The sequence below is a fragment of the Prionailurus viverrinus genome, chromosome B3 (genome assembly GCF_022837055.1).
Source record: "Prionailurus viverrinus isolate Anna chromosome B3, UM_Priviv_1.0, whole genome shotgun sequence".
NCBI classification, from domain to species: Eukaryota; Metazoa; Chordata; class Mammalia; order Carnivora; family Felidae; genus Prionailurus; species Prionailurus viverrinus.
In genome coordinates this window covers 33161879-33182312 of record NC_062566.1, presented here as the reverse complement: position 1 = coordinate 33182312, position 20434 = coordinate 33161879, and the positions used below count along the sequence as shown (strand labels likewise).

General features: G+C 39.6%; 1 protein-coding gene across 9 annotated transcripts in view; it reads left to right on the top strand.

The window, feature by feature from the left end:
* MAP2K5 (mitogen-activated protein kinase kinase 5) overlaps nt 1-20434 on the top strand; it is a 273162-nt gene that overhangs the window by 37081 nt on the left and 215647 nt on the right. For all 9 annotated transcript variants that reach the window (XM_047863399.1, XM_047863400.1, XM_047863398.1 and 6 more), the window contains exons 4-7: nt 2935-3004; nt 7735-7775; nt 8741-8808; nt 15291-15339. In XM_047863399.1, coding sequence (XP_047719355.1) covers nt 2935-3004; nt 7735-7775; nt 8741-8808; nt 15291-15339 — 228 coding nt within the window. The remainder of the gene's footprint in view (nt 1-2934; nt 3005-7734; nt 7776-8740; nt 8809-15290; nt 15340-20434) is intronic.

Sequence of the window (20434 nt, the reverse complement as noted above, 5' to 3'; positions counted from 1 at the left end):
CACTCCTCTGGCTGTGTAGCACCTTCGTAATCCGAGGGGCGGCGACTATTTCCTTGCCCAGCTTATGTGCTGGGGAATGGCCACTCCCCACATCGGGGCCCTGTGAGTCCCCCAAGTGCCTTGCTCATCTCACGGGGCAGCACAGGCGTACACACGGCCTGTCAGGACTGCTCTGGGCCGGGAGGTACACGTGGCCCCGTGCCATATCTTCGTCCCTTCGAGAACGCTCGGTATGCGGCAGCCTGAGCTCTTAGGCCTGGTGCCTCTTTGCCAGCCCCACCCTGGCCCTCACAGGGCCTGCTCCTCAGAGTCGCTTGTCTGGAGTGGGCCCAAGCCATGGGTTTAATTACCACCCTTTACGGTGTGCTTCTGATGCTGAATTGCTTTGCTGTATGGATCACAAGATTCTCTGTTAATACAAACAGAGATCAAACCCAGTATTTCAGCAGGAAAAAAAATGTCCCTTGGATTTGGAAGAACTGTGGAAAACAAAAAGCAAATGCTAACTACTTGCTTTACAGATACTGGCAAGTGGCACACTTAATATCATTACTATGGCTGTGTTAAAGGTAGCATAAAGAGATGGTTATACGTGGCCGAAAAATTTGTGCAATGGTTATAAACGTATGTATAGTTTGCCAGTTGATTTGGCACAGGTCTGAAATGAAAGGGAAACCAAATTTATTTATTTATTTTAGGAGGCAAATAAATAAAGTTGGAAAACAGGTCAATTTCATGCATGCAAGGTTTTATAGTAGGAAAAAATGCATTGCACCTGTTCTGACCCTTTACATTTGAGGTTATTTGTTTTCAAACTTGACCCCAAGCACCAGTTTCAGACAACTCTATAATTAATTTGTTAGACAAAGCATAAAGATATTTTATTCGTTTTGATTTCTAGGACTGTAGTGAAGTAGTAACTGAAATTACTAACCTATTGTACATAGCAGTTAATTAAAGAAAAGCATTAACTATAGGAGAACACCGCCACTGCTGTTGTCTTGTATCAGTATAAAAAGGCAGTAATTTTTTTGACAGCCACTGATTGGAAAGTTGCTTGCAGCCTTCCAGAACCAAGGGGGTACATGCTGTGGATCAATAACCGGCAAATTTCCCATTAAAAAGAATACCTGAGCAATGTTCCAAATAGCCACTGGCATCTTAATTTTCCATGGAAACCTCAAATACTTGTGTGCCGAGGACAAGTCATTTTTGGACAATTTTTCCAGACTACTTGTTAACAGTTATTGCTGTCCCAAAAGGTTGACAGCCTACATGATTGATATTTCATTTACTTGTCATCACTGTTTGAGTAATGGCGAGCGGTTTATTTCTGTGGTTTTAAGGAATATAGTCTCCTGAATGACATTCGCCTTGGTATGTATTCCAGAGCGTGTGTCACACATGTTTATGCCGTGTGTATCTAGGCTTCTACGTCCACAGGAGAGGATCAGTTTCCTTTACGGTTTGAAAGCCCTTGGAGAGGAGGATACACTTGTATCAGCCCACAGCTATCAAAAATTCACTTCACTTTGTTTGTTTTCAGGACAAAGAGCCTTAGATTGTTAACTTGTGATTCCCAAGATGATGTAGAATCACATAATTCCCTTTATTTTGTAAAAAAACAAAAACAGAAACAAAACCCTTGATTTTGTAAAGATTTTAACGTACGTAAAAGCACTAGGAAGATGTGTGTCCGTGTCTTCTAAAGAAGACTTTTTTGGAATGTCAGCAAGTAATGATTATCAGGGAAGAATTTCTCCCAAATGTGGCAGTTACATAACGTGTATGTGGTTTTAATATAGAAATGGCAAGAATGAAAGGAGAGTTCTGCTCTGTGTGTGACAACCCACAAAACACAAAATCAGTTGTTTTCATCGCTGACATTTTCCACTTTGTTATTTGTCACGTGGTAAAAGAAGTGAGGGCACAGAAGCCGTCTCCAAGTTCGGTGGACGTACGCTCACCAATTAGCAAATTAAGGAAAATGGCAATCAGACCATAATATAACCTGGTGAATGAATTTGTGTTTATGAAGGAGTGTGAAAGCTTTTTCACTTGGAACTTTATGTTTTTTTGTTTTTTTTTTTTAATTTTTTTTTTCAACGTTTTTTATTTATTTTTGGGACAGAGAGAGACAGAGCATGAACGGGGGAGGGGCAGAGAGAGAGGGAGACACAGAATCGGAAACAGGCTCCAGGCTCTGAGCCATCAGCCCAGAGCCCGACGCGGGGCTCGAACTCACGGACCGTGAGATCGTGACCTGGCTGAAGTCGGAGGCTTAACCGACTGCGCCACCCAGGCGCCCCGGAACTTTATGTTTTGTGCCCAGAATTTTAAAGTGAAATTTGATCTGTGCTAAAGTGTTTAAAAGACTGAAGCATGAAAGGTATGTTTGCTTAAAACTGAGCTACCTTTCTGTCATATTAATCCTGTCATCTTTGGATAGGTCATACCTTGTTTGCTTTTTCCACAGTCTATGATTTAGATTCCCGTCGTGTGTACATTTTTAACACAAATATGTATAGTGTTTGATCTGCCGGGCACACAGGTCCAGGCTAGGTGAGAAGTGTCTTCATTTTGCTTTGCAAAACCCAGAGAAAAGAACAAGAAGCAATTTGAGAAGTTTCCACTGAAAAGCTTTTTGTGTCATTTTTAATACATGTCATTTTCAAAGTATTTCTTGAAATCAAATAGTAAATTCTTAATCAACATTTTTACTTTTAAAAACAAATGACAGAGTGGAGGATAGCATTATACTGGACTTTCAATGCTGAATATAGTCATTTTTATGTGCAAATAGGACAAAGTATTCTCAAGGCTGATATGTATGTACCAGCAATTTACAAAAGTACTATGAATTAAACAACCCATAAGTGTCTGTTCCAGTATTCATACATTACTGAGTAATCTCTTTCTATAATCTCTTTGCAGTATTATTCCACAGTAATGGAACAGCAAGTAAATGGACAGTTAATAGAGCCTCTGCAGATATTTCCAAGAGGTAATGTTGAACAAATTCTAATCAACAATGATTATTTCAGTAAACTGTTTCATCAACAGTTATGTTTTCCAAAGGTTTAAATGCACATAACATGATGTTTAGCTCTTAATTTGAAAAAACAAAAGAAGTATTCATTATCGTGGGGATTGCAGGCTATATTATAGTTATGGCAGATAAAATATCTAATTTACTAGAGTAAATTAAACTAACTAGATTGTTTTTTGTTTTTGAAGTACATGCTTACATTCGCTTAAAGAACTCTTTGGGGGTCCACGTGGTTTCTAAACCAAGGCAAATGAATGACTTTAATTTTGGATATTTATAAATTGTGGCTCATGATGGTAGCCAAAGCTGCTGTTGAGGAGAAAGCTTTCAGCTAGTGCAGAAGCGAAGATGTACTGTGGGGTTTTAGGAGAGAAATTTTGATAATGTTTAGTCCTTGGTTTTTTGGGGTGACATTTTCCAAATAATGGAAAATCTTCATAAATAGGAATTTAATTGTCAAGTCTCCAAAAAATATTAGCTGATGAGAGTAAGTTTTGGTGAATCACCAAGTCAATTAATATTCCTTTTTTTCTTTTAGATTGGCAGTACTAGCCGCCTATCTGATATGATTGATCAACTGTATATTAATGTTTCCTCAAAATTCGAAAAATAGTAGGGGCGCCTCAGTGGCTCAGCCGGTTGAGCATCCAACTTTGGCTCGGGTCTCACGGTTCATGAGTTTGAGCCCCACATTGATTGGGCTCAGGGCTGACGGTGGGGAGCCTGCTTGGGATTCTCTTTCTTTCCCTCTCTGCCCCTCCCCCACTTGCACACATCCACGCTCGTGTGCATGCACTCTCTCAAAATAAATAAATAAACTTAAAAATTTTTGAATAATAGTAAAAAAGAACAGTTTAATTATGTAAACCATTAAGTTTTTCACGCATGATACCTTGCCCCACTTGGAACTCATATTTTTTTAACTGATGGAGCAGATAAGGAAATGCTCCAACTTTTTTAGAAATAACTTAATGCTAAGTGAAATAAGCCATACAGAGAAAGACAGATACCATATGTTTTCACTCTTATGTGGATCCTGAGAAACTTAACAGAAACCCATGGGGGAAGGGAAGGAAAAAAAAAAAAGAGGTTAGAGCGGGAGAGAGCCAAAGCATAAGAGACTCTTAAAAACTGAGAACAAACTGAGGGTTGATGGGGGGTGGGAGGGAGGGGAGGGTAGGTGATGGGTATTGAAGAGGGCATCTTTTGGGATGAGCACTGGGTGTTGTATGGAAACCAATTTGACAATAAATTTCATATATTAAAAAAAATTTTTTTTAATTAAAAAAAAAAGAAATAATCTTATCTTTGTCAACTGATACTGTACAGATAATCATGGTATGGGTTTTTCAATTAACCATTCTAGACTTTCATTACCTGTAACTCTCTGAAGTTGAATGGTTCAGTTAACCAGTAGCCTCTAATTTACACTGATCAAGTCTCCAAAGGCAGCTGATGGGGCCAGCCCACAAGAAGGTCTGGGTTCAAGGGTAATGCTTTTCTAGTGTTAAGGTGGGCAGTGGGATTGGGAGTACTTAGTACATTATTAATGATAATGCATTAAAGAGCTAAGTAAGTAAACAAAATGGGGCCATTAATAGTGTCTGTGAAACAAAAATTAAGATTAATCCAATTCTGTTGTACCTGAAGACAAAAAATGAATTAAAAAAAGAAAAGAAAAAGGAATGTTGCCATTTCTGTGCATTAGGCCAGTGACAAGGATGCAGATTGCTTCTTGTTATTTTCAACGATGGGAGAATTGGGCAAGTTTCACAATTGTTTCTCCACAAGAATACTTTACCAGCTGAAAATTTCCATTAATTGTTTCCCTACTTGACATTATAGTAAACTCTAGTACAGTAACGTGGAAAATCATAGTTCCAATGCTCTGGGTCTTTGTTGTTTTTCCCCCCTCCAATAAAAGGTTTACTCTTCTTCATCCAAAATCTTTCAAAGTTTTTTTTTTTTTTTTTTTCTTTTCTTTCATGAGCAGTCCTTTTCAGTCTTCTTGTCTGTACCATTGTGCCATCTCTCATGGAAGTGACAACCTTTTTTTAGACATCTGCTCTGTTCAGGCAGTAATATTCCTTTAAGTGTTATCATTTCTCATTTTTCTGACATTTCTATTAGGTATTACTGATTCCATTGTATGGATGAGAATATGTAGGTTCAGAGAGATTAAATAATTTCAGAGTCCACAACAGCTTTAAGTGGTTAGTATACCTTTTGGGTAAGAATTTTGTTTAAATTATAATTTGCTTAAAGTGGAAGGGCATATAAATGAAAATAATCATGGAGTGTGCTTGGAGGCAGTCTGCAGGGGGTTGGTAAGAGTGTAGAGAATAGTACATTGTAGGGAGAAGATACTTAAAAGAAGACAGTATATGAGATATGATTGTCGCATGTAGTCCTAGAACAGACCTATTGGGCTCTAATAAATTATTAAATAAAGTTCTTCCAGGCCATATTAAAATTTTTTTTTTAGTTTATTTATTTATTTTTGAGAGAGCAACAGAGAGTGAGCAGGGGAGGGGCAGAGAGACCAGGAGAGAGAGAATGTCAAGCAGGCTCTGTAGTGTCAGCATGGTGCCCGATGTGGGGCTTGAACTCACAAACCATGAGATTGTGACCTGAGCCGAAACCGGGAGTCAGACCCTTAACTTACACCCAGGTGCCCCCATATTTAAATTTTTTTAAATATGAGATTCAGTCTCCTTATCTCTATGGTTTCTTGGATGTTATTGTACGACTCTGTTTATTGTATTCTTGCTTTTTGCTTACCTATATTTTATTTTTATTTTTTTTAAGCTTATGTATTTATTTTGAGAGAGACAGAGACAGTGTGAGTGGGGGTAGGGCAGAGAGGAGAGAGAGAATCCTGAGCAAGCTCCATGCTGCCAGCACAGAGTCCAGTGTGGGGCTTGAACTCACAAAACCACAGGATCATGACCTGACCTGAACCAAGAGTCAGATGCTTAACTGACCGAGCCACCCAGGCACTCTACTCTGACTTACCTATATTTTATATAGGTAAATGTGATTACACAAACTTAGACAATTAAGATATAGACATACTGGGCAGATTGACTGGGTTAATACTTAGTTGGTTAGAGGCCTCTCAGACCTTAGTTTCTTCAGCCAAGCCCCATGCTACAAAGAATCTCTAGACTGAACAAGTGAGAAAGATAGGAGAAAACGATTTTGTTCTAACCTCAGGTGTTCTCATTCCAAGTAAGACATTTGCCTTGGATGGTAACTCCCAGCTCATTGCTATACTCCCTGTAGTTAAAAGATATGTTAAATATTGATAACTATGAAAACTTTTTAGCTTTTTGCAACTTCTGACTCCATAACTTTAGGAAATACGAGGTTACTGGGTTTTTTTGAATATTGTTTAGATTTCCAGTCATGAAGATTTGAGAAGCCAGTTGAGTAATGAGGCACATGTTTAGGTAATAGGTAAGATTGACACCTGTCTCTGATTCCTTAGCCACTTTCTTATTAAATGAAATTTATGAATGTACTGGGTTCTTAAGTGGAAATACTCTGAAGTGTTGTCTTAGGAAGTATTAATGTTCCCTCAAGGATCAGGCATCAAATGTATGTGACTTTTGTTTTGTTCAAAAAGTTAATTTCCATTTTATGGAGAAAAGATTTGGAGTCCTAATTTTAATGTATTTTAGAAAAATAAAAATTCTTTATTAAGGTTTAGATATATTTTCTAGGAGAGTAACATAATAAATTTGAATGTACTAAAAATATACATAATTAAAACAATTGATACGCTTTGTAATTATTACCCACATCTTCTTATTAAACAGTTTTATTTCCTGTTGTCAGAAACAGAGGAGAAATACATGTACATCTGAGGGAGGAGGAAAAAAAAATCAAATTCATCCTTCCCAAACAATCAATCAAAATTGACAGTCCCTCAACATACAACATATAGGGCACCCGTAGCTTTCAGATGGAAGCAGCCTATAAAATGGGCAGGACGCTTTTGTATTTCTAACATTTGATGAAGAAGCATTTGCTGAATTGGAAGAGTACTAACCTATACATCCTGGTGGTGTCGGGAAATTAATATTTTTCCTGGCACTGCTCTATCGTTAGACTTAAATATTAGAAGATGTCAAGATTTGCAAAAAATGCAGTAAAATTAGTGATATCCTTGTATTTTAACAAATTTGACTAATTATTGCTGTGCAAACTGGTATTCAAATTTGAATATTCCATTTTAGAGTCTCTGAACATCTTTCTGGCATTAAAAGACCCTTCTCCAACCTCCCACCATCCCCCCTCAAAGAAAAAACCCTAGCTATTTTCAAAGTAGTTTAAGTGATAGCAGATATACAATGTAATGGAGTTGAGGAAAGATTGCAGAAATTTGAATTATGAAAGGAATCTAATCATTTTAGCTCAGTTAACTTGATTTTTATATGTTTTAAGCAGAAATTGGAATTTATATGAGGTGGTGTCAGAAAGCTCTTTGCATTTATAAATGCTCACTCCTGCAAGTTAAAAACCTTGGTTCATAATTCCCACTTTGGGTCTTGGGAGCCACTTTTCAATCATTTCTCTCTGCTAATTTTGGTGTCACCCTCATTTCTTTTTAAACGATTCATTTTGAGCAAATTTGTAAATGGCCCTGATGTGTTCTACAATTTAGTCAATTACTGTTTCAGCCTGCAAGCCTCCTGGGGAACGGAACATACATGGCCTGAAGGTACGAATTTCAATAATTGTTTCAGTAAAGTTAGATGGATTTGTAATGCTGTGTTCCACTTATTGAAATGTCAAATAAAACTGCACTTTCTCAAGCTCTGACAAGCGATCCTTTTTTTTTTTTTTTTTTCCAAAGGGGATGTGGAGGGGGATTCATCTGTAGTATTTGCTCAATATGTGTACATATTTGGATAGAAGGCTTTTTGGGGGCCACATTTTTTTTTATTATTTTGAATCATTTTGTGGATCCGTTTCTTCAGGATGATTCTGAGCACTGGTGTCCACAAAGATTTATTTGCGTGAAAATACAGACTTCATTTCAGTGATTAATTAAGCACCTAAGCATATTGCACACAGAATACCCTCCTCTTCTTTTGACATATTTATGCTAGAAACATATATTTATTTGATGTCTTTTCATTGTTCTTTGTCTTTTGAATTCTGGATTTCTGCTTACAGCTTCACATTTGAAAGAAAAACTGGCTATTGTATTAGATTCAAGCATTTTATAATTAATTATTTGGACCTCGTTTTTCAGTGAATAGGAAACATTCTGCAGTGTTCTGTTTGGTTTTAGAGCTGGAAGGGTATGAAAACGTGAGGTTCACTACTAACCTCGGGATGTATTCTTCATGTTCTTTTTTGAACATGTTGTTTTGTATATGAAACAAAACAAAACAGTGAATTGAATTCAGTTCTGGAGAGTGAATTGCAATTTTCCCATTTATCTCTCCTTTTTTTCAACACCATTTAGGTATTTGAATAACAACAGGAAAAGTATATTATGTAACATACGGGTTGTACCGTTCTGTAACCTATATACCGAGTAGACTCCAACCGTGGGTCTGTCTAGCAACAAGCTAATTAACCTTCATAGTGAAATGAGAAATTTGTGGCAAATTATAGGTTAATTGGAACTGTGTCCTCGGAACACAAGACTGATCGAGATTCTTTCTTTCCTTGTAGGTGAATACCCGGGCTGGACCCTCTCAACACGGCAGCCCAGCTGTCCCGGATTCACTTCCAAGCAATAGGTGAGAGCAAGCAAGTGAAGTGTGCCCATGAGCATGCTTATCTACAGAGCTGGGGGTGGGGATGAGGCTTGTGGGATGACACCTCTCTTCTATAAGATCATATGAGTGTGTATGTGGCTAAGAAGAAATTTGACCGGTTGGGTAACTGTAGCTACGTGTTGACTGCAGAGAAAGGACCTCACCGAGGAAGATGGAATGAAACATTTTAAACTCAATTTTGGTCTGTGGAATGGTGTGCCTTCAGTCTTCAAATTTCACAGAGAATTCAGTGCCTTTGACTTCAGTGCCTTCCGTGCCTTGACGATCTGGTTGGGTAAATTGTGTAACGCTTACCATTTTTTTCTTGATTGTCTGTCTTTTGGCAGCATTGTTGTCCACTGACCTCTTCACCAGAAAGAGGCAGGGAGAGAGTGAAGTGGTGGAACTTAAACTGACCAGCCATGTTGCTCTTCTTGTATCTTTGGTCATACAGAATATTGAAGCTATTGCAGAAAGAAGATAATTTTCACTCATTCATGCTAACAGCACCCTACACTGCTGTGGGGATACCAAAGACTTGAGTGCCTTTTCAGAGTGTTGCTTCCGATCATCACGGTCCTCAAATGGAAGGAGCAACCTGCTCAAGCTGATAGAGTTTTAGGTCGTTTTGGTTATATACTCAGTTATTCAGCGAGTGCACCTCACATTACTGTACTTGAGGATGATGCTGTGGAGGCGATTTCTCTGGGTGTACCTGTTCACGCTGGTGACTGGAAAGCCGGCATTGAGCCAGAAGACCCTTCCACTCTGTCCCAGGCTTTTCTAAGTGTAGAGTTGTCACCAGTATTGCACAGCTGTTTATTGGCTGAGGTATGGTTTAGGTTTCTCCTTTTCCTTCTGTCTGTCTCCTTAACCCAGAGTCCTGGTTCTTTTGCCAGAGGGCTTTAACTGTAGGTAATTTAAAGTCTCTCCTTCTGACTCTCTTTTTACCCTCCTGTCTCCTCCTCAGAAGTCGCTTCCTTGATTGCTTTATTATGGTGTCAGTGTATCTACTTACCAGCTTTCCTGCTGTGAGCACACTACTTTTAAAGTGTGTTTTCTTCTTAAACAATTCATTCTGTCTTAAAATGCACTCAACCACGTTATCCACTAGCGGATCCTCTGTCCTGTGGTCACAAGGGGTAGGTCTTTAGTTCTCATTCTAGCGCTTGGCCCTGCCAGGCGATACCTGCAGCTTAGTGGAGGCCCGGGGGTGAGGGTCACTTGTTATGCTCAGGTCAAAGAAGGCTGGGCATTTAATTTTACCACTATTTCCAGAAAAGTTGTTGTTCAGACAGACCCACCATGAGCCTTGAGGAAAAACAAGGACTTTCTCTGGTGTTTTGGGTTCCATTTCATCATGGTATAAAAAGCAAGAGAGAGTTGAAAAAAAAATGGGAAGGCAGAGAAGGGGCAGGATAACTTTTCAAGTTCTCTGAGATTTGGCTCTAACAAGAGGAGTAAATTAGCTTGGTTTTTAAAGAACTACGGTGTATATTCACAGAGTATCATAAAATGTTCACGTTGGACAGAATTTTGGAGACTATCTGATTTAGTAGTTTTCAGCCTTTTGTTGTAGTATCTTTCCTTAGGGATGTGACAGCCTCCTACCTAGTGATGGTGGTCTCCTCCGGCAGTGACTTCTGTCATGGGAGGAATGCAGTTTGAAAGAGACCTGCTATAGATTTTAATATGCCACCCTGCATTGGCCATGTTCTGTGTCCCATGTTGACAACTAATCAAAAGTATTTATTGAGTGTCACCTGTTGAGTAGGTATTGTCCTATGCACGAGAAATACAGTGTAGTCCTTATCCTCTAGAGCTTGCTATCTAATGGACATACAGGGGGAAAAAAAACCCAAACAAATACATACAATCACACTTTATAATTAGTGTTATGAAGGAAGCAGGCAGGTTTTGGAGAGAGAGAGTACTGGGCAGGAATATGTTTAGATTTAGACAGCATGTTCAGGGAAGACTCTCCGGAGGAGAGTGACATTCTGAGAGGCCTGGAGGATGGGAAGGGCCTAGCCACATCAAGAGCCAGCAAAGGGCATTTCACAGGGAGGGGAGAGCGTCTGTGGAAGGCCTGTTCGGTGTGTTCATAAGTAGGCCAGTCTGGCTGGAGCCCAGGGAGGGGTACTGATTGGGCGAGTGTGGAGAGAGGGGAGAAGAACATTGGAGTGATCAGAGAGAAGGGGACAGGATGGGCCACGTCGGCAGGGCCCTCTGTTTTAGTTTTCGTTTTTGTATTGTCATTGGTAAGCATCAGATGTCCGGCTCTGTTTATAAAAGACCCTCTGCCTGTGCTGTGTGAGTCAGAGGAGCACCAATCTAATCCAGCTCTGTTTCGATGCTTGATTCCCCAGCCCTTGCCAAATGGTCATCCAGGCACTTCCTGAATATCCCTCTGTCACAGCATGAATGCATTTTATTGGCCATGGCAGCCCCTTCCATTTTCACATAGCTCTGTCTTAGAACATTCTTTGTCATGAGCCGAGATGGGTCTCCCTTTAGCACCCACTGGTAAAGATTTCGTTTGGCCCTCAGAGCAGGGCTGTTCCCTCTTCTAGGTAGCTCTTCCCATCGTCTTCCCTCCAGACATACTACTTGTAGGTTTCCTGTCTCAGCAAATTCTCCCACACCCACCCAATGGCTAACTTGCCAGTCATCTTTCACTGCCTCCTGGGCCTCCTTCAGAGCCACATGTAGTCAGTCCCTACACCTGTAGGCCTGTCTTCTGTCATGCTGGAGTCTGTCCACTGGCCAATACCCCCGTTGCTGCCAAGGCAGTTTGGGCTCTGTAGATCACGGCCACAGCCACAGTCTTGCCATGTGCAGTCCCTCCTCCACGCTGCAGCCACAGTGATCTTGCCAACATGTATTCTGAGCCCATCATTCCCCCTTTAGGGCTGACTGCTGCTCCTTAAAACCTTCAGGACAGTGAGTAACCTTGGCTACAGGTGAGCAATGAGCTCTCACATTTAAGTCCCCTGCCCACTTGACCCCTTCCTGCTTGACATTCCAGCTTTGCTGAGGAATGCATGGAGCCCTTAGTGGATCATGTTTTCTCTCACTCCTGGCCCTTCCTGCTTTCCTCCTCTTTTCCTCCCCTTCTTCACCTTCAGTCTGGCCAACCTTGGTCGATTTGAAGAACAGAGTTTTACCTTCTTCTGGAAACCATCCCTGGTGATTGCCCACCTCATAGTCAACACCAGGTACCCACTCTATAATTTCCCCAATCCCCTGGTGCTTGCTTTTACTGTGGCAGTTAGCACATTGTCTTACGGTCGCTTCTGTCCCCCAGTAAATTCTGTACTCTTAGAGGGCAGTGACTACAGCATATTCATTATTGAATTCCCAATTCCCAGTGTGATGCTTGGCACATAGGAGACGGTCAACAATGCTTGAATGAATGAGTGGATGAATAGATTTATATTCCCTCTAAGTCTTGTCTCTGAATTGAATTCTCCCAACTCATTCAGCCTCTCTGATACCTTATTTCTAGTCTCCTCACCCATTTCTTCTTCTTTAGATATCTCAGTGTCCCTCTTAAAGTGTCATACCAAAGTTGCAATAACATCACATTTAAATTTTAAGATGTTTTGAAAAGTGATTTTTGGATAATCTAAGTCACCGTGACTATACAGATAAACAAAATACTGAGTAAACTGAGGCACAAAGAAATTTCCAGAAATTTTTTTTTTTTTTTTTTTTTTTTTTTTTTTTATTGAGACCAAGTTGGTAGTCAGACATTGGCATGATGGATGAAATCAGCATTCTCCTCAGTTACTTTCAAAGCTTGAAGTGGTCTTTGCCTTAGGTGGGTGACCGTTAAAATGACCTTACTAATCCACATGGTGTTCCTTGGCCATAATTACTGAATGCAGGTTCCACTGCCAAGTCAAGGCCTTTCCTAAATATCTTGGCTCCCTCCTTCTATAAAATTGGGATGCTTAAACTTTCACCTATCTACCTCCAGCGTTAGGAAGACTGATGAAGCTGTATTAAGGAATCACGTTTTGTTTCTTGGATGAAAGGTGCTTTGTAAATGCATTGAATCAAAATGTTATTATTTCAAGTTGTGTGACATAATGGAGTATCTGTGGAGAAACATTGCCTAGACATTGTTTTGTTATTTCTGTTTTTACAATAATTGTAACTGTTAAATTGGGAGTCATCTGTGGGAATACAAGGGGTCTAAGTGTTCCCCAGGGGAAAAAAATGTGTGTGTGTGTGTGTGTGTGTGTGTGTGTGTGTGTGTGTGTGTGAGAGAGAGAGAGAGAGAGAGAGAGAGAGAGAGAGAGAGAGAGACAGAATGAGCAAGGCCTGAACCTTTGTTTCCTTTATAAATTATTCCCACAAGGCTATAGTTATTGTGAGGATTAAGTCAGGATAATGAATAATGGCATTTAGCACCATGCCTGGCACATGGTAATCATGCAGTAAATGAGAGCTGCTATTATTATTTTCTTAACTGGATTGATTTTGGTAGTTTATTGTTTGATACATATTTCTGCCTTAGTCTCATTTTACAAAGTTCTTTTTTTTTTATTTTATTAAAATTTTTTTAACATTTATTTTATTTCTGAGAGAGAGAGAACACGAGCAAGAGAGGGGCAGAGAGTGAGGGAGAGAGAGGGAATCCCAAGCAGACTCCAGGCTGTCAGTGCAGAGCCTGGCATGGGGCTCAGTCTCACGAAGTGTGAGATCATGACCTGAACCGCAGCCAAGAGTCGGACGCCCAACCGACTGAGCCACCCAGGCGCCCTATCATTCTACAGAATTCTTAACTGCCACTTCAGTATATGAATTCTTAGACTTGGGAGGACATTATTAAAGTTTAGAATCCTTGGTTGAGGGCATGTTTTGTAAAATCTGGAGAAAGTAGGGACTATTGCTCCATAGTCTGCATTTGACCATAGCAGAAGTTTAAGAAGTATTTAGAAAGAAGAGTAGTCATAACTTGAAAGAGCAAGTGTGGTCAGACATGAAGCCTGAGATCTTTATCAAGTATAACTTACTCAAGGTACCAAATGCATGTGTGTGTATGTGTGTCTGTGACTGCCATATAATAAATCACAACCAGAAGCAAGGCCACCATTTATCAAATTCTTAGCACGTGCCACGTCCCTGGCTGGGTTCAAGGATGGGAAGGGAGTGGAAAAGAGGTGATCTAGATGTGGTCCGTGTTCTCAGGGATCTCCCAGTCTTGGGGAGTGTGTGGTGGAAAGAAAGGCATCTATACAGGTAACTAGCACGAAGGAAGAGAGTTAATTTGGTAGATGGATAGAGGGTTAGAATAGATAAAGAATAGAGTTACAAGGGGCCCCTGGGTGGCTCGGTCAGTTGGGCGTCTGACTTCGGCTCAAGTCATGATCTCACAGCTTGTGGGTTCGTTTGAGCCCTGCGTCGGGCTCTGTGCTGACAGCTCGGAGCCTGGAGCCTGCTTTGGATTCTGTGTCTCCTCTCTCTGCCCCTCCCCGTCTCATGCTCTGTCTCTGTCTCTGTCTCTCTCTCTCTCAAAAATAAATAAATGCTAAAAAAAAAAAAAAAAAGAATAGAGTTAACAAGCTTTACATTTCCAATTAGAACATTGATGAGATGAGATGCTATTTTGTACACCACTCTTACCGGGTGGGGATCTGTGGGCATAACTCATAATAAAGCTAGAAGGACTTCAGAGTGTTCCCTAGCCACTTTCCCTAAACTCATTCCTATAAGTGTTTACAAGTCATATGTGTCCACAGAAGAACATTTTCATGTTTCTTAAATAACTCTGAAAGCAGAGTCTCCCACTTATAGAACAGAAAAGCAAAGAGAAAGCCGTTGAAATGTACTTAATATCTACAATGTGTGTGGGCTTTTTGTAATATTTAATTTTCTTGATTACTCTATAAAGTTGATATTTCCCCCATTTGACAGAAAGAGGAAATTGAGGTCCAGAGAGGATAAGTAACTGACTTGTGCCAGATGATGCAACCAGTGAGCCCCAGAATTTGTTTGTTGCACATTTGCTTCCCAGCAAGCTGAATTGTACCTCTTAATGGTAGTAAAAGATCCGTACTTAAGCTGTCTATCTTATCTTTTGAAGTTCTGTTTTCTTGTGTATCGTTAAGTTCTTTGTATTTAGCAGATGCCAGAGCCCACATAAAATAGCCACTGAAAGGCTACCCAAAGGCAGCAGGACTAAATAGCCAGGAAAGGTCACTGAAGTAATCTGTAAGGTAATCTAGCCTCATTGGGATTGGAGGCTTCCGTCTTGCTTTAGGGGTTCAGGATTTTTATTAATACCTTTGCCATATGGCCAGTTACTTTTGTAAATGTTTGATGTAGGAAGAAGGATGCAAAGTGTGGAGTCCCTGTGTTCACCTAAAACAAAGACGTATTGTAGTCTGGAATTCTGAACAGTGTTCAGAGGTGTCAGTGATCTTGCCATTAAAAATTATGTCTTCCCTTTTCAGCTTAAAGAAGTCTTCTGCTGAACTGAAAAAAATATTAGCCAATGGCCAGGTAGGTGTCATTACATACTAAGATTTTCACGTAGCAGTAACTTATTACTGTCCAGTTTTTGTATCCATACACTTAATAAACAGATAAAGAGCCTGTGAATGTCTTCTTGTCATAAATGAATTACAGTGGCTTAATTTGATTGGCAGAGCAATTTGCAGCACGTTTTTCAAACTGTGCTAATGGGTTTCACTCCCAGCAGATTGAAGTACCAGGCACCCACCCTGCTGCCATCTCAGTCTAAAAAAAGTTAATCAGTTCTGAACAAGTGTGTCAACCCATGGGTTGTTGAAATGGCCTAGCGTCCGGAGGTGGCTGCCACTTTCATTATCTTTGAGGAGAAGAGGAAAAAGTGTTACTTTCTTACCTTGGCTCCTTCTTTTGTCCTGAAAGGAACGCTGGCTTTTTGGGGAACACCGTAACAGCAGACCTTTGGCGTTTAAAATCCTGGGCCTGAGAAGCCCTTGGTTTGGTTGCCCAGTGGACTGGCCATCTAAAGCTGCGTGACCTAACCCAGCCATTGAGGGACAAACAGGCCTGCGGGCCAGTCATTTCTCACTAATTTTGATTCCAGTAAATGGACACATCTGAAATAGTATAGTGCTTTTAAACATACACTGGCAAATTAAGCTACCTACAGGGTCCTCGATTCTTCAATAGCAACATAAATGCGTTTTAATGTTTGTTATAGAAGAAGCCCTTTGATAGCCTTGGAGGCAGGCGCCTGTCCATTGCGATCAAGCCTGCCTATTAGGCTCTATTGACTGAGACATCTGTGTCACTGCAAATAAAAGACTCTTATTGATTTTCTTAACTGCTGTTCACTTCCCGTCCATGTTTCGAAGGCTGAAATCTTAATTATCTCAGATGCTTATTCAGTGCCTTCACACGCTGACCTCTCCAAGCCTCATTGGCATTTCATGAATCAAGTACTTGTAGTGGAGCACGTCAAGAAGACAAAGCTGGGTCCTTGTGCTTGTCCTTTAATATCACCTGTAACTTTGTGGCCTAATAGATGGATGCTCATGCCTTAAAACAGTGACGGTATGATAGTGCTTCTGGAAGCCCTACTTATTTAGCACACAGTCCCTTGAATACAGTTAGAAAAAATAAGTTGATCCGGTTCTGACATCTGGTCGTCATCCAGAGTGTGGGAATTCTAGTCCTTAGATATTCTGTGTACAGCCAAGGAGAATCTGGTGTTGTCTCTGTAATCGTGATGGTTTCAAAATTTTATATAGTGTTTATCTAGTACTTAAAAGTACTTTAAGCAGCCAGAGGTTTTTTGGATTGAGATCTGCAAATGTGTCCCCCTAGTGCCCTGGATGTGTTCGGACCCAGTATGAAACAAAACCTGACTAAAAGCAGAAATAGCGAGCTTGGGATTTTTCCGTGTCTCTTAACACGCTTGCAAGTCTAGTTACTAATTGTAACTTAAGTGTGAGTCACATGCGTTCTTCAGCTGGAAAATATACTTCAAAATTGACATAAATTAAGAGCTTTAACTACATTTGTTCAACTCAGGCAATGGAAAATAACCTGTCATAGATTCCTCTTTCAAAGATGAAAAACAGTTTATTTCCACTGCAAAAAATAAGCATTCTGAAATGTTCCTAATGTTTTGACAACAAACCTAGTACCATAAATATCTTAGTGGTTTCAGTTATGAGGTTTTCTGTGGTGGAAGACTGTCATAAGAATGATTTTTGACACTTAAAGATTGTTTATTGCCTTCCCTTGGGAATGTGTTAACCCCGCGTTAAACAGTTTGGCGTTTTCTTTCTTTTAAGGAACAGCCTTTATTTGCTTTCAGTCACAACGAACAAAACAGAAAAACCCACGTTTGGAAGTCCTCATAATACCTCCTCCTTGTGCTAATTTCTCAGTTCCTTGGTACTATAGGGTAACTAAAGACTGAGCTAGATTGCATCGCAGTGAAGTAATGTGCCCAGTTGTGGCATCAATAAATTTCTGGGCTGAGCACTGACACCACTTGATATGGAAGATGTAAGTCACATTTAACGATACTTTAACACTTGAGCATAGTTTTTTATTTTAGTGGTTTATGCTCTCAAGCATTAATAATGATTTGCCTTTCCACTAGCCTCCACTTAGGTTTAATAAGGAATTCATATTAATCATTAAAAGAAAGGGACATGATTCTTCAAGATAATCAAATATTGACAGGTTAGAAATAGCTTTCTGCCTGGGTTCATTGATATAGGTTATGTGATATAAATATTTATTTCTTTTCTGTCACTCAGAGTAAATGCCACCAATTGATTCAGCATTGATATAGTGTCAACAGTTCATAAGAAACATTTGACTGGCTTGTGTTTTCCGATTAGTCTCTGCTCTATAAAGTGGGATTTACTAAATCTCTCCAATTGTCTGCTCATACAGTGTGACTGCTTTCTGAAACCATTATTGCTTCGATTTGTGAAGCAAAGGTCTAGTGATGGGTCTAGTTTCTGTCAGACCTTTACATATAAAATAAGGATTAATTGAGCATTTTTATTTTAATGATTTATAAGCGATAGGTGCTGATTCTTCTTAACACAGGCAGACAATAAACAAAGAATATTTTCTTTGCTGATCCATAATTGAATTCCATTTCATTTTCCCCATTAATTTCATTAATATTGTATTAAATCAAGCACTTTTTAAGAGTTTAACATTTAGTCTTTGGAATGGAGACATCGTTTTTCTTTTATCGCTTAATGACCGAGGATTCCTTTTTTTGCCAGCTTAAAAAAAGCCAGATTGTAAGATTTTTTGGGGCATGTTTCATTCAGAGCTATAGATCAGTATCATTGCTGTGATTTCGTGATGTGTTTTTCCCACTTGCTTTTCAGTGCGGTATCATCTCTTTAACATTGGCCCTTGATGTGAAACTGATTAGAAATGGCCCAGTGGGTCAATTTAAAGGATTAAAAAAGTGTATAGTTACTCCAAGGATGAACAACTTTGACCCTTGCATCTCTCTAAAGTTGTTTCTCTTCTTTTCGTGTTTTAGCTTTTATAGGAGAAGGTGACAATATTTTCCTATTCCTGATAAATTAAGTTTAGTTGTACTGAGAAGCCACAGATCTTAGAACTAATTCTGATCCTGCTGCATGTTTGGCTATTTTGAGAACTTCAGATGCCTTTAAGCATACTTATTGTGTTTAGAAAATAAAAAGGAGGGGAGCACTAGGTGGCTCAGTCAGTTAAGTGTCTGACTTCGGCTCAGGTCATGATCTCATGGTTTGTGGGTTTGAGTCCCGCGTCGGGCTCTGTGCTGACAGGTCAGAGCCTGGAGCCTGCCTCAGATTCTATATCTCCCTCTCTCTCTGCCCCTCCCCCACTCATGCTCTGTCTCTGTCTCTCTCACTAAAAAATGAATAAACATTAAAAAAATATTTAGGGGTGCCTGGGTGGCTCAGTAGGTTAAGCAACTGACTTCAGCTCAGGTCATGATCTTGTGGTTCGTGAGTTCAAGCCCTATGTTGGGCTTTGTGCTGACAGCTTGGAGCCTGGAGCCTGCTTTGGATTCTGTGTCTCCCTCTCTCTCTGCTCCTCCCCCGCTCATGCTGTCTCCCTCTCAAAAATAAATAAACATTAAAAAAATTTTTTTTAAAAAGGAAGAAAAATAGGAATTCGACTATAAAATAAGCTTTAAAAGCTGTGTAATCACCACTATATAAAACTCTTTAGATTCTTATGGTTCATCTTAGATCCTATGACAAGACCAAAACATAAATGAGACTGTATGGAAGTCCACACAGCATGACCCTCTCCTCTATCTGCACAGACACAAAAGTGCATACTTCATGACACCATCCTCTGCCCACACAGGAACAACCTTGCCGCCCGGCAGGTTGTCCTGTCTGGTTCACGTTTCTTCCAGCCCCTGACTCTCCTTCAGCAGGAGCAGAACCCGATGCCTGTCATTGTTCCCAGGTCATTTGCCCTCTTTCAGTTGACATGTAATTTTAACTCCAATGGCTTTTTCTTCCTCTAGTCTCACATACAGTATTCTGCCTTTTATTTGCTTTTTTTAGTCAAAGCAAGAAAACCGAGTTATATTTTAAAACAATTTAGTATCTCTATTGAATAAAAACTTTATTTTACTTCTTTTCTATATAGCTATGTGATCTTTAAAACATTTCTTTTCTTAAAAACAAATACCATAGCTGATGAAATTGCTTTTAACTTGTGGGTGCCCTTCTGTTGATTGTTTTCCTTCCTGTGGACCAGTGACCACTGATGGGAGAGGACGTCCCTCCATACTTAGCCAGGACATCAGCTGCTGACATATGGCATTGAGCAGAAAATACTGAAGGACCAAGTTCTAGCCTTGACTAGTTGCTATTGACTAGTTTTATGACCTAAGTGAATTGGGCTATGTGTTTGAAATGCTGCAAAATTCTGTGATTTTTTTTTGATACTTGATCCCAACTGTAATATTTAAATATTGTACATTGTAGGCATATAAATCCCACCTTTGTGTCAAAATGAACACTGTTCCTGTGCTTCAATTTGAAAAGTTCAATTAATATTCTTATCTAAGGAAAAAAGGCAAAAATGTTATTAGCTATTAGTTGATCCTGTTCATGATGTTTTTCATAGTCAAGATCAATTAAAGTAACCTGTTTTTTTTTAAGTTTATTTTATTTTGAGAGACAGAGAGAGAGAGAGAGAGAGAGAGAGAAAATTCCAATCAGGCTCAATGCAGGGCTCGAACTCACAAACCATAAGATCATGACCTGAGCCCAAATCAAGAGTTGGATGCTTAACCGACTGAGCCACCCAAGTGCCCCGAAGTAATCCATTTTAATCAGAGATTTGAGATTCTCAAAAGGTTGTTTGTAATCAGTTAATGAGCTTGTCTCTAACAGTTTTCTTTTAAAACATTTTTTTACATGAATAATATTTGCATACTATATAAAAGTTAGAAAATCCAAATAAGCCAAAAGAAAAAGAATCTGATATTTTTTAAATACAAAAACCTATCAGTCAGCTCATAGGCCAGGCAAAGGTCTATAAAACTTTAAAACATTGTAGAAACACTTTACCTTTTTATGGATACTGTCTTTTTAAGTGAGATGGTTTTAGA